The sequence below is a fragment of the Furipterus horrens genome, unplaced genomic scaffold (genome assembly GCF_987537825.1).
Source record: "Furipterus horrens unplaced genomic scaffold, mFurHor1.1.pri manual_scaffold_8, whole genome shotgun sequence".
NCBI lineage: Eukaryota > Metazoa > Chordata > Mammalia > Chiroptera > Furipteridae > Furipterus > Furipterus horrens.
Genome location: NW_028327178.1, coordinates 110,005,109 through 110,031,532, shown reverse-complemented (window position 1 = coordinate 110,031,532; position 26,424 = coordinate 110,005,109). Strand labels below are relative to the sequence as shown.

Here is a 26,424-nt window from a genome sequence, read left to right as displayed (position 1 = left end):
CATTTTGGAGCAAGCGCAGACAAAGGGCGAGCGCCGCCACCGCCCTCGCCAGACCCCCGCCGCAGCCAAGCACGCTGCCTGCCCCGGCCCGCCCGGTGTCCCGCACCCCTACACTCCGGAGCTGCCGGGCGCCCACCGCCCGCCGCCAGGCCGCCACGCCCGGCCGCCCGCCCGCACCCCGGCCTCTGCCGCTCGCAGCCATTGGCCGCACCTTTTAAGCACGCACCGCGGCCAATCGCAAGCCGCCCGGCCGCCAGGCGGGGGGGCGCCGCGGCCAATAGGGAGGCGCCTGGCGGCGGGCGGGGGCGGGCGCGCCGCCGCGCCTGCGCACTGCACTGCCGCGGCCCTCCTCCCCCCTCCCCCCGCGCCGGCCGCCCGCGCCCCCCGCCCGGCCGCCGCCCCCGCCCCGCCAGGCGCGCGCCGCCCCCCGCCCGCCCCCGCCGGCTGCCCGCCTGCCCGCCCGCCCGCCCGCGCGGAGCCGCCTCCCCGCCCAGCGCCGGCCGAGCGGCGGCGGCGGCGGGCCGAGGAGGAAAGATGGCGGCGGGCTCGGATCTGCTGGACGAGGTCTTCTTTAACAGCGAGGTGGACGAGAAAGTGGTGAGCGACCTGGTGGGCTCGCTCGAGTCGCAGCTGGCGGCCAGCGCGGCCCACCACCACCACCTCGCGCCCCGCGCGCCCGCGGCCGCGCTCGGGAACCACGCCGGAGCCGGAGCGGCCGAGGGCGCGCCCGCCGCGGCGCCGGAGCCGCCCCCCGCAGGTACAGCGCGGCGCGGCCTGGGGCGGGCGGAAGCCGCCGGGCCCCGCGTCCTCACCGCACCGCCGCCTGTCCCCGCAGGGCCCGCCGCCAAGCTGAGCGCGCTCGAGGCCGGCGCGCCGCCGGGGCCCGGGACCGGGGCCTGCGCGGGGCCGGGGGCCGCACCCGCCGCCAAGCCCGCCGCCCGCAACGGCCCGCCCGGCGGCCCCGGCACCGCGCAAACTTTGAATGGGAGCGCCGCGCTGGGGAACTCGCTCCGCGCCGCCGCCGCCGCACCTGCTGTCAGCCTCCTGCACAACGGGCCCCCGCCCGCGCCCCCGCCCAAGCCCGCCGCCGCCACTGTCATCCAGACGCCGCCCTTCCGCGGCGGCCCCGCCGCGCCCGCGCCCCGCGCCCCCTCGCCCCCCGCCGCGCCCGCCGCGCCCCCCGCGCCCGCTGTCCCCACGGCGCCGCCCGCCGCCGCCGCTAGCCTGGCCCGGCCGTCCGGCCACCCGGCGGGACCCCCGGCGGCCGCGCAGAATGGGGGCAGCGCCGCGCCCGCGCCGGCCCCCGCGCCCGCCCCGGCCCAGTCCCCGGTCCCCGCGCCCGCGCCCGCCCCGGGCCCCGCGCCCTCCCCCGCGCCCGCGCCCGCCCCTGCGCCGGCCGCCAACAGTCAGCCCGGGCCCGCCGCCCCGCCCGCGCAGGTGGCCAAGGCCGACTCGCCCAAGACCGCGGTGCAGCCGGCGCCCCCACCGCCGCAGACCCTGGCGGCCAGCTGCCCGGCCGGCGCGGGAGCCGGCATGATCCTCGGGCCAACTATGCAAGGGGCGCTGCCCGCCGCCACGGGCCTCCCTCCGCCCGCCCCCGGCACTCCCACCGGGCTGCCCAAGGGCTCGGCCGGCGCGGTCGCCCAGAGCCTGCCCAGGACTCCTTCGGCCACCACCAGCGGCATACGGGCCACGCTGACGCCCACGGTCCTGGCTCCTCGCCTGCCACAGCCGCCCCAGACCCCAACGAACATCCAGAACTTCCAGCTGCCCCCAGGTGAGTGAGAGACGGCTGGGCAGGGCTGTGCTGCCCCCGCCGGGACTTCAGGAAGTTGCGGGACCGGAGGAGCTGGGGTCACGGGTCTCGCAGGGCCTGCAGCAGGCCAAGGGGCAGCGCTGCCCGGGTGTGGGAGAGGAGCCCGGCGTGAGTGTGTGAGAGCGGGTTTGCGCACACCCCGCACGGTGGGGCCGCTGGGGTCTGTCACCTTGTGCACGGGCTGGCTTCATGGCAGGTCCTCAGTTGCAAAGTTTCTGTGCTGGGGCTCACAGTCCCTCTGCTGGCCCGGTGGGTCCCTACCCGTGTCCTCTCTGTGCAGAGCAGTGGCAGCAGGGGCTCCTGGGGGCACCTTACAGGTGTGCAGGGCTTGGGGATGGGGGTCCATGGTGTTCCCATGCTCGGGCGATCTCCCCCAGCCCCCCACTCCCACCCCCTGTTCCTGGGATGAGGCCCGGGGCCTGTGTTCTCACTGAGCCGTCCTGCTCCTGTAGTGCCTGGGCTGCGATGGAGTCAGTCCCCCGGTGGCTGGTCAGGCAGAGTGACACCCCTCCTTCAGGCTGGGCGGTTCTGCCTCCCTGCTGACACGGGGAGGACCGAGATCCTGGGGCACCTTGGGGGACTCCTGGGCACACACCCTTCCTGGGCTGCAATAGTATTTTAGTTCTTCTTGTTGCCATGGTGACGGTGAGCACGGTGTGGTCCCTGAAAGGGCTCTGGGTCCTTGGGGTTGACTATCCAGTCCAGTGACATCAGTGGTGGTCGGGTGCCCTCGGGTCAGTGGGTCTCTTGGCGGTGTGGACGGACAGACAGCCTCTGTGTTCTCCCCGCTCAGCTCCCTGTCATCTCGCCGTCCTCTCGGGCTCTCCGGGTGTGACAGTGCAGATCCCCACAGCCTGACTGTCACGCTGCTTCGTGTGGGGATTCTGAGGCAGAGAGAAACTTTGCACTTGCGGCGCCTGCTTTCTGCTCCGCCTGCTCCGCCTCGCCTGCGTGGACGGAGCTCCGAGCTCCTGCAGAGCTCCTCCCTGGCTGTGTAGTAACATGTGCTGCTGTAGCAGCTGCCGCGGTGGCAGGAGTAGTAGAAACAGCACTTCCCGTGTCCCCGCGTCCCCTCACGCTGGCGGGAAAGAGCCCTGGGTCACCCTGGGGAAGCGTTCCAGCGGGTGAGGCAGGAGAGGCTTCCTGTCGCAGCAGGTGCGCTGGTCCTGGGGACAGAGTGTGGGGTCTGCTTTGCTGGCAGGTTCAGGGGGGCGGGGGGGCGGGGCTGTGTGCCCTGGAGGGGAGGGGAGGCCACGTGAGAGAGCCACCTGAGCGCGGCGTGTTTCTCTCTGAGTGTGTCGGGGTGTGTTATTGACGGCTCTGTTCGGCTCGTTATGTGTATTTTGACCTTTTAGTGGAAAGTGTGGCTGATTGTTAGTGTCGCTCACAGAAGGGAGGGTGTGGTGGTGGCACGTGATGGACACGGTCAGGAGGCTGGTCACTTGTCCCTGAGCGAAAACGTCTTGTCTTGCTCCAGCAAGGACGGTTCCCACGCTGCACGTTTGTTAGTTAAACCTGGTGTGAGCTTATCTGTGACCTCTGTGGGGTGGCCACCAGCCTGCTTGCCGGGGCCGTGAGAGGGGTGGTATTTGGGGTTCACGGGACCCCTTTGGTCTGAGCCCTAATGTAGGGGCAGCCCCTGCCTTATTCGTTCTGGGGGAGGAAGCCGTGGTTCGGACGGGGTGACCCGTCCTTGTCCTGAGCGACCCCGGACTCGCTCACACCTTCTGTTCTAACGTCCGTGTCGGGGACGCCTTCCAGTGACAGGTGGACAGACAACTTGGTAAAAACTGTGAGAACGCTGACGCGTGGCCTGAGGCCGTGCACGCCTTTGCGTTGTCCCTGGTGTGAGAGCAGGGAACAGCTCGTGTTGACATTTGGTGACAGATTCTGAGAGCTGTGCTTTAAAGGGGCCAAGTGCTTTCTAGAAAATAAGCGGGTTGTGTCTCCGCTTCACCCCCCCCCACCACGATCGACCTTCCGATTGGGGCTCCAGTTATGGTACCTCGTTTTCATAACACTGGGAGCAAGAAAAATGCACTTGAAACTACTCCCAGTGTCTCGAAAGAGTGTTTTCTTTTTAAAAAGTGCAGTTTGGCCCTGGCTGCTGTGGCTCAGTGGGCTGAGTGCCAGCCTGCGAACTGAAAGGTCACCGGTTCGGTTCCCGGACAGGGCACCTGCCTGGGATGCGGGCCGGGCCCCTGGTTGGGGGCGTGCGAGAGGCAGCTGATAGACGTGTTTCTTGGACGTGGATGTTTCTCTTCCTCTTTCTCCCTCCTTTCTTCTTTTCCTAAAAACAGTAGATAAGTGAACTCTTTAGAAAAAGGATTGTTTAGAAGTGTAGGTAAGTCCTGTCAGTTGAAGTGACAGGTGTGGATGTTCTAGTTGCACGATCGGAAGTGCTGAGTTCTCCTGTTTGCTGTGCCCTCTCTGCTGGAGACTTCGTCATAACCAGGTCTGAAGTGCAGGTGGGAGGGACTTATGGCGAGGCCCCTTGCTTGGCTGTCGGGCTGCTTGTCACAGCTGCGATGCACACGTGTGAGGGGGCGGGGTCTCAGGGCTGTTGGAGCCACCCCTGGGTGTCACGTTGGGGTGTGTGAAGGCGGCAGGCCCTCCGCAGCCCTCCCTTCCGGGGTCTGTCTGGGTGGGGGGGGGGGCTGCGGAGACAGCGTTCGCTGGAACCAAACTCAGCAGGAGCCGCCGTGGGCTGGCCCAGACGCATGCAGGGCCAGGGCTTCCCGAGGGGCGGTGCACCTGCCCCTCTCCCCGTCCACGCCTGTCTGTCCGCCTGTCCGTCCAGTCCGGCCTGCGCGGAGGATGCGCTCCCCGGTGGCTCTCAGGCTTGGCCAGCGTGCAGGCGCTCGTCGTAGGGCAGCGCCATCGCCCAGTGGCCCAGGTCCCTTGGCCTCGGGGACGCCTGCGTGTGGCTTAGAGCGAAGGCTCCAGGTCCAGGTGGGCTTCCCCGCCGGGCAGTTGCGGCACTTGCTGGGGGAGCAGAAGAGCCTCCGGCGCCTGACAGAGGTGCTGCCGGGGGCCCGCGGGGGCTGGAGCATCACCCCCGGCTGGGCTGGCTCTGCCCCCGCAGGACTTGGGCAGCGAGGGCTTGGGCCTGAGGGACACTCTTAGAGTCGAGACTTTGTTACTCGAGGGCACGTGTGATGCTGGGCCGGGCCTTTGGCTTTTCCACCTGGGACGGCCGGCGCCCGTGAAGACTGCGAGGCCGCGTCGGTGCCAGGAGCCCGTCGTGTGTACACGCTGCCCGGGCCCTCGCATCCCGCTGGCTTCCAGACATCGCACGGTGGTAGGAGCGGCAGAGGCTGCCGATGCTCGTTCCTGTGCAGACTGTCCAGGACCCCGGAGCCTGCGGCACGTTACAGGGGGCCTGTCCTGCAGATGGGCCGCGTGGGGGGGCAAGGGTGCAGCCACCTGCAGAGAGGGTGGAGCTGCCGTGGGTCTCCCTCCAGGCCAAGGCCCTTGAGCAAATTTTCCTCTCTCTATACTTCGATAGCAGTGATGTTTGCAAAGGGAAAAGGAGACTGACTTCTTGGGAGCTGCCCTTGGCTGTGCTGGACCACTTCCCTTAGCCTAGAACCTTCCACACGGCCTGTGGGGCTGCCCCGGGAGTGAGCCGCTGGTCCCTCGCCCTCTACCCAGGTTACGCTCCTGGCTGTCCCCTTCGTCTTTAGGGTGGACAGAACCGTCTGGGGGCTGGGGTTGGGACGATGTCTCACGCGTATGTGGGTGTCTTTTGCAGCCGAGGGTCCCCACATTTTAGTGACAAACAAGAGAGGGGCCCTGCGACCCTCCTGGGCGTGCTTTTCTGTGTGCTGTGCCGAGGGCCGGGCAGAACTATCAGAGGCTGCCAAGGGGGTGGCTCCCCAGCCCTTTATGGTTCGCCACGTGGAGGGAAGGCCCGTGTTTGTTCAGCCCCGTGAGAAAGTGTTCAGGAGAGTCTGTCTGGCTAGGTGGGTGGTCGGTGACCCCGAGAGGCCAGAGGGCCGGCCCCAGGGTTGTCTGTCACCCCTGGGAAGGCTGGTGCCTGGCTCTCAGGTGCACTGCGGGAGCAGCCACACCAGCTGCCCTGAGTTCCTGGCGGGGGGCGCTGCGCCCCCTCCGGCGGTGGTATTTGATCGAAGGGGATGGAGACCGATCAGACCGTGCCCCACAGGGACCGAGCTGCAGGGTGGCACGTGGCAGGTGCTGTGGACACGCCGCCTGAGACTGGGTCAGTGACGAAACGCGAGCCTGTGAAGAGCGGGTTCTAGTGGGCTGATCAGGACCTCACGGTGGCTCTGCAGTCCCTGAGGCAGGCATGGGACAGGGTTCTGGAGCGTGTGACCTCCGATCGGGGGGTGTGTACAGTTCTCAGCAGCATTTTTGTGGTGACGTGAAGCCAGGGACCCGGCTTTCCCTGCGATCCTGGGGACCATGGCTGCTCGGGGCTCTCAGCGTGGAGGCGTCGCCCCACGAGGCTCGAGGCACGGGGCTTTGACAGCAGGGCCCTCTGCCCCTGGGCTGTGTGCCTGGGGCGCCCACGCTGCAGAGTGGCAGGACTGTCCCTTCCCGTGGTGGCTGGTGAGTCCCAAGCTTCAGCGCGCCTTAGGGTCGTCGCCCTCTACCCCGTGAAGAAGATGAGGGCTGTCACGTTGTGTTCGGGGCTGGGGACGTGGGATCTCTGGGGTAGGACCATGGATTTTCATGTCCTTAAGTATCTATTCCAAGTAATTAAAACACTCAGGAAGCATATAGAAATTGCCCAAACTTGAAAAGTGCATGGATGTTCTGGCTTCCTTCTCTGGCTGCCTGGCTGCGCACTGCTGTGTGTGAGGAGACTGAGGCCGGGGATGGGGACGGGGGATGGAGGACGGGGACGGAGGCCTGGAGCTCCTGCCCTGCTGCTGTGGGTGTTGTGAGCGCAGCCCTCTGCAGCTCTGTGACTCTGTGGTCTTCGCTCTTCCATCCTGAAGTTAGAGCCTTTTCCACGTGGCCCTGGGAGGAGGGGATGCACATGCTTCCTGGACCCCTGAGCTCCTGCCCAGGAGCAGGGAGGGGGGTGGGGTCCCCTCCGCCCTTGGGGAGCTCTCACCCCAGAGGGCCTGCATCCAGAGGGTTCCTGGCTCCGGAGGTGGAGAGAGACCAAGGCAGTTCTTTACGATGGCGTCAGAGGGGTGTCGGTCCTGGGGGCCTGAGGGGCGAGCGGGAGAGGGATCTCTCGCTTCAAGTGACTTGTTTGGGAGGCCCGGGGTCCGAGTGGACAGACCAGGGCGCTAGGAGCCAGGGCAGCGAAGCCCTCCTCCCAGGGCTGTGTGCGCACATCCCGGTGGATGGTCAGCGCAGCAGCCTGGGCGGCAGCGGTGACACTGAGCGCTTTGGGGAAAGGAGCTGCTGGTGGGGGCCTGGTCATGCCCTGTGGGCGTCACATCTTTGTGGTGAGAGGGGAAGGAAGACGCTCTTTCCGCCGTCACATTTTTGCTAAAGCCCGTTGGACGGGAGCTCTGGAGGGAAGTCTTTGAAGGTGCCCACCGGCCTCTCCTAGAGGACCTTCGTCCTGGTGGCGTCAGCAGAACCCGCACGCTGGTGTCGCGTGGGGGCCACGGGACAGGCAGGGGTGCCTGAAGTGTAGTGTTACTGGAAGAGCGAAAGCGGAAGGTTTCTGGACTGTGCTGTCAAAAATTATTAGCCATTTGGAAATGTTTTCTAGGTTGTAAAGTTAGTTCACTTACTCTAGGAAGTTGGGGAAGGATGGGAACCTGGAGAAAATGAAGCCACTGGGCTCCCCGCCGCACCCAGACTGAGGCCCTTCAGTGCACGCCCTCAGCCCGCATGCAGGGCCACTGTGCTCCGCCCTGCGGCGTGGTCACCGTGCCCCCTGCGCGCCCCCCGCAGCCCACCTGAGCCTGCCGTGTATGGGTGCATCCCGCCCCTTGGTGGTCTTGCAGCTCCCTGTCCAGCCTGGCTCTCCACCGCCGCAGGCCCTGTGATGCTGCCAAGGCGAAGCCCCTTGTCCGTGACGCGTGACCCAGAGCACATGGCTGTGTGCAGCGCGGTGTGCGTCTGATGGGCTGTTTCCCTGGCTTGGGTAGCAGTTGCCTGCCAGGGGCCTGGCCACTGACACGTTCGCTTCCAGGGTTTCGGAGCCACAGCCCAAGGACTGCGCTGTAGAAGTGCGTTCTGGGCACGTCCCCGGAAAGCTTGGTCAAGTGCGCATTTGGTTTCTGTGATGGAGTCTGCTCCGCCTGTCCCCACGGGTGCTGGCAGGGACTGCGGTCCATTCGTTCCTTCCAGGGTATAGCTGCAGGGATGCAGGGGTGCGGGGTACAGGTCGCCCCTGTGGTCAGGTCGGGCGTCTGCAAGAAGCAGAGGGAGAGAGCAGCGAGCCAGGCAGGGAGACGCGGGGGCCTGGGCAGGGTGGGAGGTCCTCCTGACAGCTGTCATTGGCAGACAGCCGTGGATGGCAGCCCGGGGCCTGGGCTCCAGGCAGAGGGCCCCAGGGGGTCAGAGAGCAGGTCCTGGCCGCGGCGGGTGAGTGAGGGGCCCTGGGAGGCAGGGGGCGGTTGGCCAGGGCACGGGGCCGTTATATCCAGGTGTGCCGCGGGCCGAGTCTGTCTCTGGGTCTGGGAAGCCGTGGGAGGCTTTAGGTGGCAGCGGGGGACCCTCAGCTGTGTCGGTGGCGGTGGGAGGGGACAGCGTCCAGGCGAGCGCAGGTGCCTGGGCCCGGGGCTGCTGTGGGTACAGAGCGCTGTGCACACATTCCCAGGCCTCCCAGGGTGACCGAGATTGGGGCTTCCGAGATTGGGGTGGGCGGTGGGGGAGGGGAGGAGGACATGTGTCCCTGTTCAGACCGGTTACATTTGAGATCCATTTCTGAGAGGAGCGTCAGGGGTGTGTGCTCCCCTGGGCTCGGAGGTGGCAGGGAAGGCGACCGCCAGGCAAGGTTGGCGGCTGGGCTGGGCAGAGCCGTCCTGAGTGCTGCCAGGTCTTCGGGGAAGGAGATGTGGGGCCCTTGTAGTTCTAAGAGCTTTTTATGATGTGGGAGCGTTTGTCATTAAGGTAGCAAGTGTCTCCTGGCTTTTTTGCCTTTGTATTGATGACAGTGGCTTAGCGTGGGTGTTCCAACTTCTGACGGACACTGGAATTGGTAACTCGGGTGGTTCAACAGTCTTGGTGTGTGTGTCCCCAACGTCCTGCGTTGTGCTGACCAGGCTTCCATGAGGCGGTAGGTTCCTGGGGCCCACGGGCCCATGGAGGGCACCTTCCTGCGTGAGGACACCGAGGCCAGTGGAGGCAGGCGGCCACTGAGCGGAGGAGCTGGTGGCACTGGGTACTGTGGCCCCTTCTGGGGTTGTGTCCCCAGTGCTGCATGCAGAGGAGGGGCCAGGGCTTTAGGGAGCGTCCGCAGGGCGAAGGGTCTGTGTGCTCTGCGCTGTGAGAGGCTGGCTGTCACCAGGAGCTGGCCCGGGGGGCGGGGGTGCTGCCTTGGCGGACGGCCAGCCGCTCTGCTTGGCCTCGTGTCCTCGTGGCCAGCGCTGGGGTGTGAGCTTGCTCCGTCCGTCCATCAGCAAACACAGGCTCAGCACCTGCTCCGTCCGTCCATCAGCAAACACAGGCTCAGCACCAGCTCAGGTCTGGCCCTGTGTCCCGTCCTCCGACGGGCGTGTGCGGGGACCACAGTGGAGCGTCTGGAGGGTGGGCGTCCAGCTTGCACTGTCGTTTCTGACGAGGAGTCGGCAGCCACCCTGTGCTCCGGGGCAGGGCCGCAGGCCGGCCCTCTGCGCGCGTTGTGGGCTCGGCGGGGTTCCTCGGCTGCTCTGGGCTGATGAGATAACAGGTCGGGCCCTGCCGTTAGGGCCTCAGCAGTTAAGCAGCTCAGTTCAGAACGCCTGCTTCGGAAGCCCCGGAGGAATGAATTCACGGCGGCCACTGACGGTCCTCAGGTCATGGTGGCTGGGGCGGCGCAGACGGAGCCCTGAGTCCAGGCGCATTCCTGGCGCTCTGCAGCCGACCCTGGCTCTCGTCACACGACGAAGTTTGGAAACCACTGACTGGGGGCCACCTCAGGTGGAGGCGGCCCTTGCCCAGCACTGGGGCTTCGGGTTCAGACCCACCCCCATGTGAGTCCCTGACTCTGCACCCCTGGCAGTGCCGGCTCACTCACCGCGGGGCTGCCCACCTGCCTGGGACCCGCTGCTCTAGGGAACATGGTCCCCAGCCCAGAGAGCCGAGGCCTTGCCTGGGAGACACGGGCAGTGGCCTGTCCTGGAAGGCGCGCTCAGGCGGGGCTGACCTGTGAAAGCCCAGACCTGCGCGGTTGCCCCACTCGGCTCTTGTCGCTGCAGGCGGGGCGACAGGAGGCCTGTGCGCAGGCTGGCACGGTGCCCGTGCGTCCGTCCCGGCGTCTGTGCAGGGCCACAAGCTGGTGGCGTCTGCTCACCTGTGTGTCGGGGGTGTGTGGGTCCAAGGACTCCCTGCAGGTGGCTGCCCCGGGGGTCTGGGTGCCGGCCTGTGCCCGTGGATGGGATGTTTGCCTTGTTCCCTGAGAGTTTGTTTCTCTGAAAGCGGTCTGAGCAGCGGGCGTGACCCAGCAGCGCCCGTCCCGCCGAGCGAGCCCTGAAGCGGCTATTCTTGTGATCATGTGTGTTTGCAGGTTGGTGGGCAGCTGCTGGCCCGACTCGGGGGGTGGTCTTGTGCCTGGGGCCCTGCGCTGGCTCTGGGCTGCTCCCCCTGGGGCCTCAGGGCTGCTGTCCTGCGGTGGCGGCCTGACCCTGGGGCTGTTGCAGTCTGTCCCCGCGCCAGCACAGCCCGCCGCCTCCCTCACCTGCCGGTCCGCACCCGGGTCGTGGGGGCCCGTAGCAGCTGCAGGCCCCTCTGCCCAGACTGGCCTCTCTTATCGCTCGCCCCGGGCGCACGAGCCTGCCGCATGCCGGCGCTTCCTCGGGCCGCGGCGTGGCACTGAGCCCGGCAGGCTTCGGTGGAGGGCGGGCGGCCCTGAGCCGTGCAGGTGAGTCTGTGTGGGCTCCCCTGAGGGCGCAGGGCAGGGCTGGCCGCCCGCATCCCGGCACCTCGGCGTCCGCGTGGCGCTGCGTGGTGGGCGCGCCTGTGGCCTGAGTCAGGAGTCGTCCCCAGGCGTTGGAGGTCTGTCCGCCGGGCAGACAGGCCGGGACGCGGGCAGGCCTGTGATGGAGAGGGGACGCCAGGTGAGGACAGGGCCCCTGTGTGCGGCCAGGTGCGCGGCCCTGGGTTAGTCACAGCCTTAGGTCCCAGCCTGGCGGCCTCATTCATGTGTCATTTAAACAGTTTAACAAGCGCCTGCAGCAGCGTCCCCTGCGGCTGCCGGCCCCGCCCCCCGCGGCTGCCGGCCCCGCCCCTCTCCCACCTGCTGGTGCCTGAGCTTAGCTCTGCGGCCACAGGGGTGCTCCCTGCGGCCCCCTGCCTCGCTCGCCCTCCTCAGCACCTTTGCTGGAGCCCTTCGGGGAGAACACAGGGGAGCTCACAGGTGGGCCCAGGGGGAGTTCGCGGGGGGAGCCTGATTGCGGGGCAGGAGAGTCACGGAGATGCCCTCCCCTGTCGCGCATTGGTGCCAGTCGGGGAGGCGAGGACAGAGCTACCTTTGGGTTTGTCCCCTGCAGGCTGGACGGGCCGGTCCTGAGTGGCAGGTGAGGCAGCTTCCTGGGCGCTCAGACGATTGGGGACCCTGGTTTCAGAAGGGGGACGAGACGTGAGAATGGTGTCCAAGCACATTCCTCCCGTTGTTTCTGGGTTCGTTCCTTAAGAGGTCGGAGACTCCAGAGCAGGGCCGTCACCTGCGATTGAAGTTCCTGGTTCCCTGTTAGAAAGTGCAGGACACACACGGGCATGAAAGAGCGATGTCAGCTTTCCTTACGGATGCGTCATTGGTTCACTTCTGTATGTGCTTTTGTCGGGGTTTGAACCCACAGCCTGTTGTATCGGGACAGCGCTCTAACCACCTGAGCCATCTGGCCCGGGCAGTGATGTTCATTTTAACCCCCAACACCCAGGGCGCTCCCACGTCGCCCGTCACCCAGGGTCGGGTCTCCCTGAGCCGCGGGCATCCCTCGCTCTGTGCTGTGCCCGTGTGTCTGCACCCTCAGCACAGCAGGGGCAGGTGCTCGCTGACCACTGTGGCACGTGATGGGTCACTGACGTGTCCCCGTGGGACGAGTTAGTGCTGAGGGAGTAGAGTGGGGGGGGGTCAGCGCCTAGAGGCCCCCAGGGTCCCAGGACAGGGCAGCCAGCAGGCTGCAGCAGGAGGGTGGTCCTGGCCACCTTCGGGGGTAGAGGTGTGGTCACGCCCCTCAGAGGAGGGCGCCTGGTGAGAGGGCAGGAGCTGGAGCTGGGGCGGAGGAACACGGTCACGTGGCTGAGGGCAACGTGGTCTTCCTGGAGTTGTCCCTTGTACGAGGGAGGTGGGCAGCTGAGTGGTGGAGAGGGAGAGCCTGCCCTGGCGAGGGCAGTGGGTGTGAGGGCTCTGGATGGGCGCAGGCGGGCGGCGAGTCGTGCGGGAGGCAGCTGGGCGACTCTGGGCTGAACGGCAGGGAGGGACGTGGGGACAAGAGGCTGTGGGCGCTCCTGCCTCCTTCTTTCGGAGGGGCAGGGAGAGTGGCTGTCCCCAGGCTCTGTGGGGGGCGGTGTGCACCGTGACCTGTGTCCCATGAGAAATCCGGCTTCAGGAGCAGTCCCCAGTGACACAGAGTTCCCTCCGCGGAGGCGCTCGGGCCAGAGAGCGGGTCGTCATGCCAGGGTGGCCTGTGGTCTGTCTGACCAGCACGGAGCTGACAGAGGTGGCCAGGGGTCAGGTGTGCTCTTCGTCACGGTGCCGTGGTGGCGCTGTGGAGAGGACAGGGACAAGGCTGTTGGGGACAGAGCCGGGGCAGAAGATGTCCTTGACCTGTCCCCACCAGGTAGGCCCGGTGCTGGCATCCTGCTGGTGCCCGTCCCCAAGTCACTGCCAGGGGAGGCTGCGTGTGAGCAGGCGCCTGTGGGGAGCCCCGCCTGCTGAGGCCCGTGTCCCGCGTGCTGTCCCGTGTCCCCGGGGTGCACGCAGCTGCTGGGCGTACCCCACGGTGTTGCCGTCGTACCAGGGCTGGACAGCCCAGGTCTCCGGGTTGAGCCTGATGTTTCTCTTACTTCTGTGGGGATTTCCTTCCCTGAACAACTGCTGTCTGTCTGCTCCTTCTGGAACTCCTTTAACTGGCGTCTGGATGCGTGTCCACATGGCCTCCCTGTTCCGGGTGTCCCGTCGGTTCAGCTCCCTGACCTCCCCAGAACCCCCAAGTTGCTCCATGGGAGAGGAGCCCCGCGGGCCCCCAGCGCCCGGACAGCACTCGGTGCGTGGCCGGCCCTCAGGTCCCCGACTCGTCCAGGCCTTTCTTGAAGTGCCTGGCAGTGCTGGCTTGTCTGAGCATGGAAGGGACGCGGGGCGGAGAGCCATGGCGGGGCCAGGCACCCGTGGGGCAGGTGGCCAGTGGGGCCTGGGTGCCAGGCTGCCGTCTGTTTCTTAGGAAAGGGCCTCATGCCCTCAGTTCTCTGCCGTGACCTGGACACATAGCTGTTGGGTGCTGCCCACAACCCCTGGCCCTGCGCATGTGACCCCAGGTCCCCGTCCACATGTGCCTGGTCCCTGTCCACTGTCACTGTCTACAGCAGGCACCCCCCCCACCCCCCCGCTCCTCTTCTGGGGTCTCCTTCCCTGTTTCATGCATCTGTCGAGACTTCTCTGGTCCTTTCCCTGTCTCCCCTGTTGAGGGGTTGGGACCGTTTAAATTCCTCTGCTCTTTGTTCCGTGGGGTCTGGAGAGACAGGGTGATTCTGCCATCAGCCACCACGGCTGCTGCTCCTCTGGGGTTTGGGGCCGACCCCCTGGAGGCTCCAGTAGTAGCCAGGGCAGGTACCATGGTTTTTCTTTCCTTTTTTCTTCTTTTTCTTTTTTCTTTTAATGTAAAGACAGTTTGTTTAGAGCAGTTTCAGTTTCACAGTTGATTTATTCGCCCACCTGCCGAGGGGCGTCTGTGGCTTCCGGTGCTGCCAGTTATGAGCAAAGCCGCTGGGAACGTCCGCGTGCAGGTGTCTGTGTGGACGCAGCTCTCAGCTCCTTTGGTGAATACCGGGGGGCGCGGTGCTGGGCCGTGGGGGTCCGTTCAGTTCTGTAAGAAGCCGCCCAACTGCCTTCCAAAGTGGCTGCGGCATCTGCATCCCCGGCCGCGGGGACCGAGCATCCCGCGGCTCCATGTCCCCCAGCGCTTGGTGGTGTCCGCCTCTGGGTTCTGGCCGTGCTGACGGGGGTGCGGTGGTGTCCCGTGGCGTGTCGTCTGCGTGTCCCCTGCGTGTCCCCGATGACACGGGGTGGCAGCGTCTTTCCATTTGCTGCGTTGCCACCTGCGTGGCCTCTCCGGTGAGGTTCTGGGAGGGGGTCCAGCCCATTCTCCATCAGCTGTTCGCTTTCTTTCCGGTTTTAAGAATTCTTTGTGTATTTTGGGAAGCAGCCCTGTATCAGAGGCGCCTTTGCAAACCCCTCCGCGCCCTGTGGCCGGTCTCGTTCTCTCGATGTCGGCTTCCGTCGAGCAGAAGCCCCGAACGTTACCCAAGTTCAGCCCATCAGTTTTCTCTCTCCCGGGTCCTGTCGCCAGTGGTGCCTCTGAAACGTCACCGCCGACCCCGGGGTCGTCCAGGGGCTCTCCCGCGTGTTCTCCCAGGAGCGTCACGGTTTTGCGGTTTACAGGCAGGTGTGCGATCGCTTCAGTGGGTTCCGTGCAGGGCGCGGGTCTGTGTGTCGACTCGCTGTCCCGCACGGAGATGTCCGGCGGTCCCAGCAGCAGTGACAGGAGACGCTGTCCTCTCTCCGTTGAGTGGCCTTTGCTCCTCCGTCCGAGGCCACGGCCCTGTGGACGGGGTCTGGGCCGGGCTCTCCGCAGCGTCCCGGTGCTCTGTGTGTCCGGTCCTGCAGCAGGAACCACGCTGTCGCGGTCACTGTAGCTTTACGGTTGGTCGAGGTCGGGGGCCTCACTCCGACTCCGTGCTTCTCCTTCGTGGCTCCGTCGGCTGTCCTGGGTCTCTCGCCTCCGTGTGGACTTTAGAATCAGTCGGTCCGTGACCACGAGGTGACGTGCTGGGCTCCTGGTGGGGACTGCGTTGAATCTACAGGTCATGTTGGGAAGAATTGACCTCTTGACAGTGTTGGTTCTTCCTGTCCGTGAACGTGGAATGTTCTCCCTTTATTTGCTTTTTCTTTCCGTAACTCATAGCATTTTGTAGTTGGCTTCACATAGAGCTTGTGTGTGTCCTGTTGCATTTGTACCTCAGTAGCTCAGTTTTGGGGTGCTAACGTGAATGGGATTGCGTTTCTGATTTCAGACCCCACTTGTTCCTTGCCGGCACAGGGGACGTGGTTGACTCTTGTATATTAACAGTGTGTCCTGCAGCCTTGCTGTGCCGCCTCCGAGTTCCAGGCTCTGCCGGGCAGGAGAGGGGCTGCCCCTCGGGGGGTGCGGGGAGGAGCGCTAGAGGCTAGAGGGAGGGGACGGTCTAGGTCCTGCTCTGCAGGTGGTCCTCCTGTCCCTGTCCTCTGGGCCAAGGTCGAGAGGGTTCCTAAGGAAGCCAGGTGCCACCGCTCACTGCCCTCCGCTGTTGGCGCGGCGGCGGACAGTGTTGGTGGCCCTGCCTGCCTGGGTGGCCGCGGGGGTGGGGTCAGGCCTGGCAGAAGGGTGGCGGTGGGACGAGGGTCAGCAGCGGCAGGTTGGAATGTCCTGGTGTGGGGTTCGAGGTGCGGGCCGTGATGGCACATCTCCGGCTCCCTTGACAGAGTCACTCCTCACTATTGACATGTGGCAAGCATGTTTATCGCCGTCTGGGCCCCAGGTACAGACGTGCGTGGGTCTTCACACCAGGAGAGGCAGAGATGCCCGCCTGCACCTCTGAGTGTCCCTTACACAGTGTGCAGGTCCTCTGCTGGCGGCACTTTCACGGAGAAAGTTAGCGTTTCTTGTCTGTGCCCGCAGAGGAGACATCTCGTTGCACCCTGACACTTTCCTGTGCTGCCCCGTGCGGGAGCTCAGAAAGTCCGGGAGGGACTGGGCCGGAGACGTCAGACTCTGCCGTGGTGACAGCCACACTGGGTGCTGTGCCTGGTGTTGGTGCACACGCCTCTCCTGTGTCCACGAGACAGGTGTGCGTCCCATCTAGTCACCTTCCCGGTGACGTGGAACCAGGCCTGTAGGGTCCGAGGTGTGCCTGCGTGCTGCACACATGTGCCTTTTGTAGGCATGATCCACGCACAGTGGCATGCACCCACTGCAAGTATCTGGCTGTGTGTAGAGAAGTGTGCTCACCTGTCCTTACACGGTCACTGTCAGGCATGGACGCCCCTCACTCGGGAGGCCCCAGGTGCCAGCACTCTGGGCCGGTGGACCTTTTGCCTCTGCATGGTGGTTTGGTTTGGTCTTTCCAGAATCTCATGTCAATGGCTCGTATGCTGTGGTGTGTCTGTCTGCCTCAGTGGGCCACACGTGGCAGTGACATGTTCATGCTGGGAGCATCCCGTGTTTGGACACGTGTGCCACTCCCTTGCCAGCGGTGGACAGGGTTCCTGTCTGGCAGTAGTGATGAAGCTCTGCTCTCGGGGCCACGGGATGGATCGTTGAGCTGGGGGGCAGCCTGCCCTCCTCCTGGTGGCCCGGCTGGGCCGCGGGCCCTGCTGCCCTGTCTGCCGGCACGTGCGCGCTCCTCGCTCGAATGGCGTGGGGCCCAGCCAGCAGCGTTTGCTCTCAGTGCGCAGTTCCGCGAGGTCAGCAGGCACGTAAACGTGCGCTGTCCCCACCGCACGAGGCCGAAGCTCGCCCCTGGGGAGCACACCTGCCGGCTGCCCGGTCAGGGTGCCTTTGCTCTTCGTAGTCTTTTATGTCTGAAATGACCCAACCGCAGCCCTCGCTGCGTGGTTCTTGCCCGGAGCCGGGACTGGTGAGCGTCATGCTGCTGCTGCAGGTGCCGGGAGGTCCTGCGCTCTCTCCGTGGGAGCTCTGGGCCGGTGCACTGACCGGGCTCTCTGCACCCCGACGGGAAGGTTAGGGAGTGTGTGTCTCAGAAACAGGCTGGCGGGAGTCTCGCGGGGACCCGAGGTTCTATTTCTCTCAGTCAGGCACCAGGCGTGCGTTGTGGGCCTGGGAAGGGACCGCAGCCGCTGTGTGCACGGCAGGCTGTCCAGAGCGGCCGCACCCCCGCCCGCCAGCGGTGGGACCCTCCCTGCCCAGCGCCGCCTCTGTCAGCCCCTCAGTGCGAGGGCGACGCCAGCGCATCGAGGTTTTCATTTGTGTTTCCTCGGTGATTACGAGGCGCGTCTTCTCACAGGCCTATTTGTCAATTGCATGTCTTTTGTGAAGGGTCTATTCAAACCTCTGCCTCTGCTTTTAACTGGGTTGCTTGTTGTATTATTGCTGATTCGGTAAGAACTTTAAAAACATATTTTCATGCAAGTCCCCTATCAGACTGAGTTGTTTTATCAGTATTTTAGTCTGTCGCCTTTTCACACACCTCCGGCGTGTCTCAGGGAGCAGCCTTCTGTTTTCAGCGGGCCTGGGGCACCCCTTTCTTCCTTGGAGAGCTGGCGTGTCACCAAAGACATTTCTGGCTAACCCTGAGCACAAGGAGTTGCCCATGTGTCTTCTACGGTTGTTATGGTTTTAGCTCTCCCTTGGTCCGAGTTGGGTTAATTTTCGGAGAGTTGTCAGGTAGGGGCTGAGATTCACTTATTTTCCTACAGGATGTCCCATTACTCCTGCCCTGGGGGTTGCGAAGGTCGTCCTGGGGCTGTTGGATTCTCTGGCCCCGTGTGTGGGGGCTGTGCCTGGACTGTGGTCCCGTCACGGGCACGTCTGTCCCAGGCGGCAGAACGGCACTTGGCCAGGGTAGCCCCTGGGGGAGGGCCTGGGCGCGGACGGAACCTGCTCCCCACTGCCCTTCGCAGAGGTGTCTGGGCTGTGTTTCCGTGTAAGTTGTAGAGTCAGCTCGTCAGTTGCCACAGAAAGTCTTCCACGCCTTGCGTGGGACTGAGCTGAACTGCACGGCAGGCCTGCGGGGCGGACGTCTCAGCAGCTCCGACCCCCGACCCGTGGGCGTGGTCAGTGTCGCCACCGGTTCATGCTTTTGAGTTTCTTGGCGAGTCGTTTTGTACTTTTCATGTCCTTGCCGTGGGCTGTGAAGGGGTTCTGGAGTGGTCACATATTTGTTACATAGATGGTACTTTTTAGAAAAAATACTTCGCTGTCTTACTTTATTTTATTTTTTAAGAGAGAGAGAGAAACTATGTGTGGTTGCCTCTTCCACGCCCCCAACCAGGGGCCTGGCCTGCAGCCCTTGCATGTGCCCTGCCTGGGAATCGAACCGGCTGCCCTTTGGTTTGCAGGCTGGTGCTTAGTCCACCGAGCACCCCCAGCCAGGGCACAAATGGTATTTTTAAGGGGGGTAATTTCAGTTACTTGTTGGCAACATTTAGAAATAATCGCGCTTTAGGGATTGATCTGAGGCCCCGTGGCCTCGCCTGACCCTCGCACTGGTTCTTCAGCGGGTCCGTGGGGCTCCGGGAGCGTCTGCGGGGTCGGGCACTGTGGCCACAGTGCCGCGCCCTTCCCGGCCACGCCGGCCGGGCCCTCCGTGCGCGTGGAGCAGGGGCTGCGGGGCCACGGGGGCCGCACTTCCCGTCCCAGGGCTGCCCCCGCCCCGCTCCGTTCCGGTGGCCTGTGAGCCCTGGGTTTTCCGAGACGCCCTTGGTGGGGTTGAGGAGGTGAGGGTGTCCATCACGCACGACGTCCGACCTCGTCCAGTGCCGCTCTCCCTGTGCCGGCGCGCAGGCGGCTTTGTCTTTGGGTCTCACCTGGTGAGGGTCCAGAGGCTGTACTCTGGGCCCCCCTCCCGCCTCCCTGCCCTCCCGCAGGTGCCCACGTGTGTGTGAGGAGCGCTGGGTCTGAGAACCTCTAGGGGACGTGCTGCTGTGGCCCTAAGTTCCCCCGAGACTGGAGGTCGTCCGTGCAGGGAAGGGGTGGAGGAGGAAGGGGTTGGGGCTGGCCTCCTCTGTGACCCCTGCCCTGGGGTTGGCGCAGAAGGTCGAGGGGGTGGGCCGCAGACCCCACCTGGAGGCCAGAGGGAGACGGGAGGCCTCTGCTCGCCGCGGAGCTTTTGTTTGCTCGTTTGCTTCCCTCGGCCTTTCCCACGTCTTCTCCGGGCGTCAGTGCGGGAAGCCCCGCCAGGACAGAGGGGAGACCTCGGCGCGCGCGCCGCCAGCTGGGCCCTGGCCTCGTCTCTCAGTTTCCTTGGCCGCTTGCCTCGCCTGGTGGGCCGTGCCTGCAGCTGGCCTGACGCGCGTGCTTTGAAATAATTTTCTCTTCTCTGAGCATCAGCTAGAAAGCTCGTTATGCTATGGACGGACCTGGGTGCTTTCCTGCGAAGACAGACACCCAGGGCCCCTGAAGGGTGTGCCTCGTGTTCTCACGGGCCGGAAAGGGCTTTCAGTGTCTGGGGCTGTTTTACGTTACGTGTCCACTCGCGTTGTTAGCAGTAGACTTGGCGTCGAGAAGCTGGGCCGGGAAGGGTCTGGTGACGTGACATCTGCAGCCTTAATGCCATTTCCTGCGTCTGTTCAGTGGACGCACCGAGGGGCACACGGGCCGCGGCCCCCGGGCTCTGGGAGGCGTGGACACGTCCCGTGGCTCCTCCACCACAGCACTGCTCGCTGTCCTGTCATCCCCCACCCCGCTGTCCTGCCTCACGCGCCCTGTGGCGCTCACCGCTCCCTGGCCTCCGGGTCCCCTGCAGCCCCTGGTTGGTGTGAGTGGCCTCTCCTGGGCTGTCGGGGCCCGGAGGCCAGGGCCATGCTGGTCACTGGGTGAGAACGTGTGTCTGGGGGGGAGGCCCTGGGCCCGGGGGCTCATCACTGAGTTCCCGGGGAGGTTAGGGTACCGGGGCCAGCTGTCCTTTGTCCCCTCCCCCAACCGCAGCCATGCCACCTGAGTTTGCATCTTGGGAGAGCCAAGCATGTCCTGGCTCCAGCTTTCATTTGGACGGATTTCCGCCCCCATCCCAGCTGTCCTGACCGTGTCACAGCCGTGCCGACCGCAGCTCCCATGGGGCTGGTGTTGGTGGACGCCAGCCTGTGCCTTTAGGTGTCGTTGGGGTCCTATGGCCCCCAGACTGGTGGCTTCTACGTCTTCAGTGTCCAGTGCGCTGTGGGGAAGGGTCTCTGACGAGTGCTGGGAGCGTCAGGGGGCATCCACAGCAGCTCTGCCCCCGGCACGGGCGGGCTGACGGGCTCCTCACGTGCACACATGCGCCCACCACGCTCACATGCTGGGCCTAAGTTGTACACTACACGTAGGTGTGTTTGTGCGTTGTAACCTTATCACCTGGCCGAAGCATGTTAGCCCTTACAGCGGCTGTGAGGAGCTACCGTGGGGGGGGTGTGCCGGGCACAGAGCAGCGCTGGAGGGGCCAGGGCTGGGGTCCCCCACCCCGCGCTCCGCTGTGGGAGCCCCTGTGGCTGTCTGCTGCATCCTGAGCAGGGGCGGAGGCCAGAGCAGGCCTGTCCTCAGGGCCCGGGGCCACTGCTCTCCAGCACCTGGGAGCCACAGCTGCAGGAGTGGCGGCCCTGAGCCACGTACCTGGGGAGGGGCCTGTGCCAACGTCAGTAAGGCTGTGGCAGTGACCGCACGGACACTCAGTCACCAGCTGCCTGACTTGAGGGTTGGAGAACGCCATGGTTTGTACCCGAGCAGACTGGTCACAAACCCGGCGGGGCCGTTGAAATGGTGAGGGGCCCCATAGCCACTGTGTGGGGAGCTGGGCGCGTCTCTTACGTGGCAGCAGGCAGTGTGTGCCACCGCCGTGTGATGAGTTGTCACGGTCCACCCCCTCGATGTGCGTGAAGATGGAGTTGGTGGGGACGTCGTGAACGGATGCAGAGACGCGTCTGCCAAGGACACACTCCTGTCCCGAAGGCGCAGAGCTGCAGAGGACCGTCCCTGTGGGAAGGACTTGGGGCTGGGGTCCTCTCTTCCTGGACTCTGGGCTCTGTCCAGGCTCCTTCTCCTCCCGCCCCTCTGGGGACCCAGCCCAGGTGGCCTCGGGATGAATCCTCTGCCGCGTGTCAGGCAGTGCCTCGTGTGTCTGCTCTCTCCCCTGGGTCGTGAGCGTCAGTGTCAGGGACAGTGTCCGTCTGCGCATTTCCTGTGCTGGGTTTTACCCGCTGTCCCTCAGCTTGGCAGGCTGCCCTCTGCCAGTCACAGTGCTAGGGATGCTTGCGGGGCAGAGGGTAGCACAGGGGTCTGGTCCCTGCTCCTGCCATTATGGCCTGGGTCGTTCTCCTGGGTGACGTGCCCTCCCAGGGCCAGGGAGCCCCTGGGCCGCGTGCGCAGGTTCGTGGTGGATCTGCTTGTGCTGAGGCGCGGCCCCAGCAGGGGCTCCTCCAGGGGAGGTCCCAGGTGAGAACAGAAATGCCTGGTCGTGTGTCGTGCCACCGGGGCTGACCTACATTTCCGTTCCGGATGTAGTAAAGAACGTTGGCACGAGAGGCCTCAGACAAAGCGTGACTGGGTGGGAGCACTTGGCTTCACCTTGAACTCTGGCGCGGCAGGGGAGGGGCGGGGCGGGCTCATTCAGCCCTTGGATCTGGCGGTCGTGCTTGGACAGACATGGGGACGTGGTCTGCCAGGTGACCTTGGGCTGCCCACTGCTCGCGCCACCCGGGACCCGGGTGGGGTGTCCTGGCCTCCCAGGCAGGCGCCGTCAGGGCTCCTGGGAGCAGCGAGCACCCGAGGCGCGGTCGGTCATGGCCCGGCAGCGAGGCTTCTGTGGCGCTGGGGAGGGGCTCCGTGCCGCCCGTGTGACCTTAAAGCCTGAGCTTTGCTGACGAGAAACAGAGAAACTTGCCCGAGTGCGCGCCGGTGCGGACGTTACAGGTTCACTGCGGACGCACTAGCACGTGGCCGCCGACAGTGGCGCTGAGTGACAGGACATTCTTACGATGTTGGGGGGAAGGAGAGGCTGGGAAGCTGAGCGTCGCGGGTGCCCCAGGATGTCCTCGCGGGTACCTGAGCAGGTGCAGCTGAGCCTCGGCCTGTGCAGCCCAGCGGCGGGCGTGGGCTGGGGTGTCCCGAGGGTCCCTGCTTGTGCGTTTCCTCGTCCTTCGGTTCCTGTCACGAACGGAACAGGAACGTGGGTCGTCTCTGCTTCACTGGGTGCATCATGATTACCCCTCCTGCCGACTGGCTGGCCCTGGGGTCCCGGGCCCGAGGGGGTGCCGGGGCTTGATCAGGAGGCAGAGCCCCAGCCCGCGGCTCCGGCCATCCCTGTTAACGGCCTTGGGGGCTGACCTCTGGGCCGGAATCGATCTCCCTGGTGGGCCGGTGAATCCGAAAGGCGTCTGGAAGGGGCCGCTGGGTGCTCCTTCCCGACGGGAGGGTTGGGGGACAAGGCCCCGGGCTGCGGCCTTCCTAGGCTCCTGCCGACACGAAGCGCCAGAGGCGTGTGCGGTGCAGGACGGCGCTGTGGGGGCCGCTGCTTCTGGGCGCCCTGCGAGAAGGCGCTCTCCTGCCCGTCCCCTCCCTGCCGGGGTCAGGACGGCGGGTGTCCCCAGGCCCAGGGCGTTTGTGAGCTCAGGCTGCTGCTGCACAGGCTTCCACCTGAAATTCTTCACTTACGTTTTGAGGCAAAGGTGTGCTGCTGTGTCTGCGGTGGGGTCAGAACCAGTTTACAAGAGCCAGGGCTGTGTGGTGTGGCTGTCGCGCTGGCCGCTCCGGGCCTTTGCCGCGACTGGGACCCTGTAACCCGGCAGCCAGCGGGAAGCGCCCCTGCTTGGCGCCCGCTCTCCTGTGGCGCCCCCCTTCCACGCGGGCCATCCTGCGCCCGCCTTCTCGCTGCTGCTCCCTTGGCATTTGAACTGCCCTGCGCTTTCACGGGCGCCCGCTGCTCAGGTGAGCCTGTGACGTCCTGTAGGTGGGGCTTTTTAGTCCACGGGGCGCCCGGCCGTTGGCTGACCCCGTGCCAGCGAGGGCGACGTCTAAGCCCGGGAGCCGCCGGGCCCCGTCCGTCCTGCCAGTGCGGACCCCTGGTGTCCAGAGTCCTCAAGAGCAAGGAGCAGGGGCCCCGTGTGGCCGGGTGGTGTGACATGGGTCTGAGGGAGGCATCGGGGGGTTTCCAGGCTTCCAGTGTGGTCTCCAGCCCAAGCGTGGCCCCGGCTGGGCAGTCCCCCAACACCCGACACCCATGCCTGCTCACAGGCCCCTGGCGCGGGGGAGCTCAGCAGCCTGCTCCTTGGTTTGGTCTGGTTTTGTGGTTTCCGCATGGTTTATTGTAAAAGGCTGTCTGTGGGCATAAGGGTGGTCCTTTTGGACCCAGACTTTGCAGGTGCGAGCCCTGGGCGGGGCCTGTTGTTTCTTGATGTTATCCTGATGGGGGCCCGAGGCGCCGGGACCCCTCAGACTCTGGCCTGTCTGGCTCACGGGGGTAGGGTGGGGGGTGCTGGTAGGAGGTTGAGCGTGGTTTCCGGCCAGGCCGCAGGGAGGACGGGGCCTGGCCCCATGGCAGTGCGGTGCCCACCCGGCCCGAGGAAGAGTGTGGGTCCCCTTCCGCGGCTCCATCACCGACTCCCGGAAGTTACCTGTGCAGTTAGACACTCACGTTACTGCTTCTAGTGGCGTCTGGGCCACGATTGCTTGCTGGGCTTTGAAGCTGAAACTGATGCCAAGCCTGTGTGATTGGGTTTGCTTGGCAGCGGCGCGGCTCTGGCACGTGCGGTGTGAGGGGCTCCCCTGTCTGTCTGTGTGGTGGGGCCTCTCCCCGGTCAGCCGTGGGCACCCCACGCCCAGAGGGTGAGGTGCCGGGCCCCACGGGCTCCAGCTGCTGGAAGGAAGGGGTTTTCGGGGCTTCACAGGACAGCTGGCTGGGGGGCTGCAGGGTGTGGGTATCTCTCAGGTCGCAGCAGGGGTGGGGGCAGGGCTGAGGGGCTGCCCCGGGCAGTGTGGGGTCTGAGGCCCTGCCAGCAGCGCTTGGCAGCCTGCGTGGGGGAGAGCGGGCCTGTGGGGCTCGGCCAGGCCCTCGGTGTCGCTGCGCCTGGCTTTGTCCTGTGGGGGGTGCCTGCCCTGAGGCCCAGGTGGGGGGCCGTGGGATGACAGTGTGACAGGAAGGCGCGGCTGCTGTGAGCGCCGTGAAGCAAGCCCTGTCCGTCCCCTTGTCCCATGCGCCGTCTTTGGCAGGAGTGCCCTAGTCCAGTGATGGCCTCACCGTGGTCCCCGTTCTTCCTCAGCGCTGCCAGGCCTCCCCGCGGAGCCGCTGCTTCCTGGGCTCTGACGCCAGGTGTCCTTTGTCCCCAGGTATGGTCCTCGTGCGCAGCGAGAACGGGCAGTTGTTAATGATCCCTCAGCAGGCCTTGGCCCAGATGCAGGCGCAGGCGCACGCCCAGGCCCAGCCTCAGACCGCCATGGCGCCCCGCCCTGCAACCCCCACAAGTGCCCCACCTGTGCAGATCTCCACCGTCCAGGTGAGTGCGTGCGTGCGTGCGTGCGCCCCGCGCCTGCTCCAGGCCATCGGGAGGGCGTCCTGCGCCCGCTCCGGGCGGCTGTTGCTGGCATCAGGAGGGCCCTGCTCGGAGGAGTTGGGTCCAAGTCCCCACGCAGGGACATGCGTCCCGGCCCTGCCCTCCCCTCCGTGACTCTACCTGCCGTACCTCAGCGTCCTCGGCGGCGCGGACAGGGTGCCAGTGCCCACGGCACCGGCTGGCCCAGGGACAGCCGAGGCTCAGGTGCTGGGCCTGGGGGACAGAGCAGAGCCCGGGAGGGCGCTAACTCCGCTCACCACGGAGGCGCACCGGACTGGACGAGGCTGGGCGAACAGACCCTCTCTCTGCACGCGGGGGCGGGGCTGGGGCGGGAGGACGGGTTCCGAGGCAGAAGAGCGTGCTGGGCCGGCCGCGTGTCTGGGTCCTCATGGAGGCGTGGCCGGCATGGTCAGCCCTGCCGTCTGCGATGGCGTCTTCCTGCTGTTCTGAGCTAGCGGGCTGGTTGGTGGCTGACGTGGAGGCCGGAAGGCTCTCGAAAACCCTTTCTCCGTGACTCCCTCTGGGCCGGCGCCCTGCACGGAGGTGACGGGCCGGCCCACACGTGCTGGGGGCTCAGTCGCGCCCCCATGCTGAGGGTCTGAGCAGCTCAGACGGTCCCCGGGTCTGCTCTGTTCAGTGTGAGGCGGCGTCAGGCGGCCGTGGGGCCCCTCCAGATCTGGGTGTGTGTGCCAGCATCTGCCCATCAGGGTCCTCGCCACCTTGCCCAGGGCTCGAGCTGCCTTCCCATCAGGCCTTCGGTGTGACTGCTCTTGAGACCCAGGGGACTCATGCTGCTTATTGCCTTCGCCACTCCTTTCAGTGCTTGTGAACGAGGTCACAGGAAGTCCACATGGGGACCGGTTTTCCAGATCCACGTGTCCTTTAAGGACCGTGGTGACAGATTTGGTAAAGGAGCTAGGCATTTCTGTTTCAGTGTGCGCAGCTGGCGAGCCGCCACTTCTCCTTTGGTGATGACATTTAGTACTAGGGCGGCTCTGTGGAAACCTGGGGATACAGCGTAGATGCACCTGAGTTTCGGTTCTGTGGTCAGGGCTGACTTGGGGGCACAGGGTGGTGGGGAGCCACATAGGTGGTCGCTCTGCTTAGATGAGTCTTGCTTGTCTTCCAGGCGCCTGGGACCCCGATTATCGCCCGGCAGGTGACCCCAACGACCATAATTAAGCAGGTGTCTCAGGCCCAGACGACGGTACAGCCCGCTGGTGCGCTGCAGCGCTCGTCCGGAGTGCAGGTGAGTGTGGCGTCCTGGGCGCGGCGTGGCGCGGCGCGAGCTGGCCTGGGCGGGAGGCCGCGCTTCGGGAGGAAGTCTGTCCTGGGAAAGGGCTTTTCTCTGACGGCCAGCGCAGGCTGGGTCAGCGTCCCCTTCCTCTAATGCCGCACAGAGGTGAACGCCAGAGCGCTTTTTGAAGCTCCCCGCTGTGCCGGAGCGGGACTGTGCCGACTCGTTAGCGTTTGATTGCGTGGTGTCCTTGGAGCTGGGGCGGCCCGTGTGGAGAGGCATGTGCACCCGGTGCCCGGGAGCCCCAGGTCTCCCTGCGGGTGCCGTTCTCACCGCGGTGGCGTGTGATGCTGCCGACGGCTCCGCCTCTGCTCTGCAAAGCCCAGGAGGGGCCCGTGTCCGACTAGAGGGCCCCTCCTGTCCCTGCGGAGGAGGCCCGGCCCAGGCTGCTGTGGCTGGAAGCAGAGTGGCTCCTGCTCGGTGGAGGTGCTTGGGAGTGTGTGTCGTGAGGGTAGATTTGCAGCGGCGGCCAGGCGTCGCCAGGCGTCTGCGTGGGCCTGGGCTGTGGGATTCCCACGGCAGCGCTGTGCCGTCGGCCCTGTCCCCTCTCCTAGATGAGGACGCTGCAGCCCGGAGGTGGCAGGGCCAGTGGTGGGTCGCGGGCCTGGGGCAGCCGGACCTGGTCCCCTCCCACCAGGTCGCATCTCCCTTCCCCTCTGGTGGCTTCAGTGGGTGCCGGTGTCATTTAAAACACGGGAAGGTGTGCCCAGGTGTTGGGAA

General features: G+C 65.6%; 1 protein-coding gene across 1 annotated transcript in view; it reads left to right on the top strand.

Moving 5' to 3' along the window:
• Positions 1–473: 473 nt before the first annotated feature.
• Positions 474–26,424, top strand: part of TAF4 (TATA-box binding protein associated factor 4) — a 42,629-nt gene continuing 16,678 nt past the window's right edge. The window contains exons 1-4 of the mRNA XM_090286623.1: positions 474–757; positions 836–1,777; positions 24,184–24,350; positions 25,537–25,656. Of these exons, the coding sequence (XP_090142749.1) occupies positions 535–757; positions 836–1,777; positions 24,184–24,350; positions 25,537–25,656 (1,452 nt within the window). The 5' untranslated portion in view covers positions 474–534. The remainder of the gene's footprint in view (positions 758–835; positions 1,778–24,183; positions 24,351–25,536; positions 25,657–26,424) is intronic.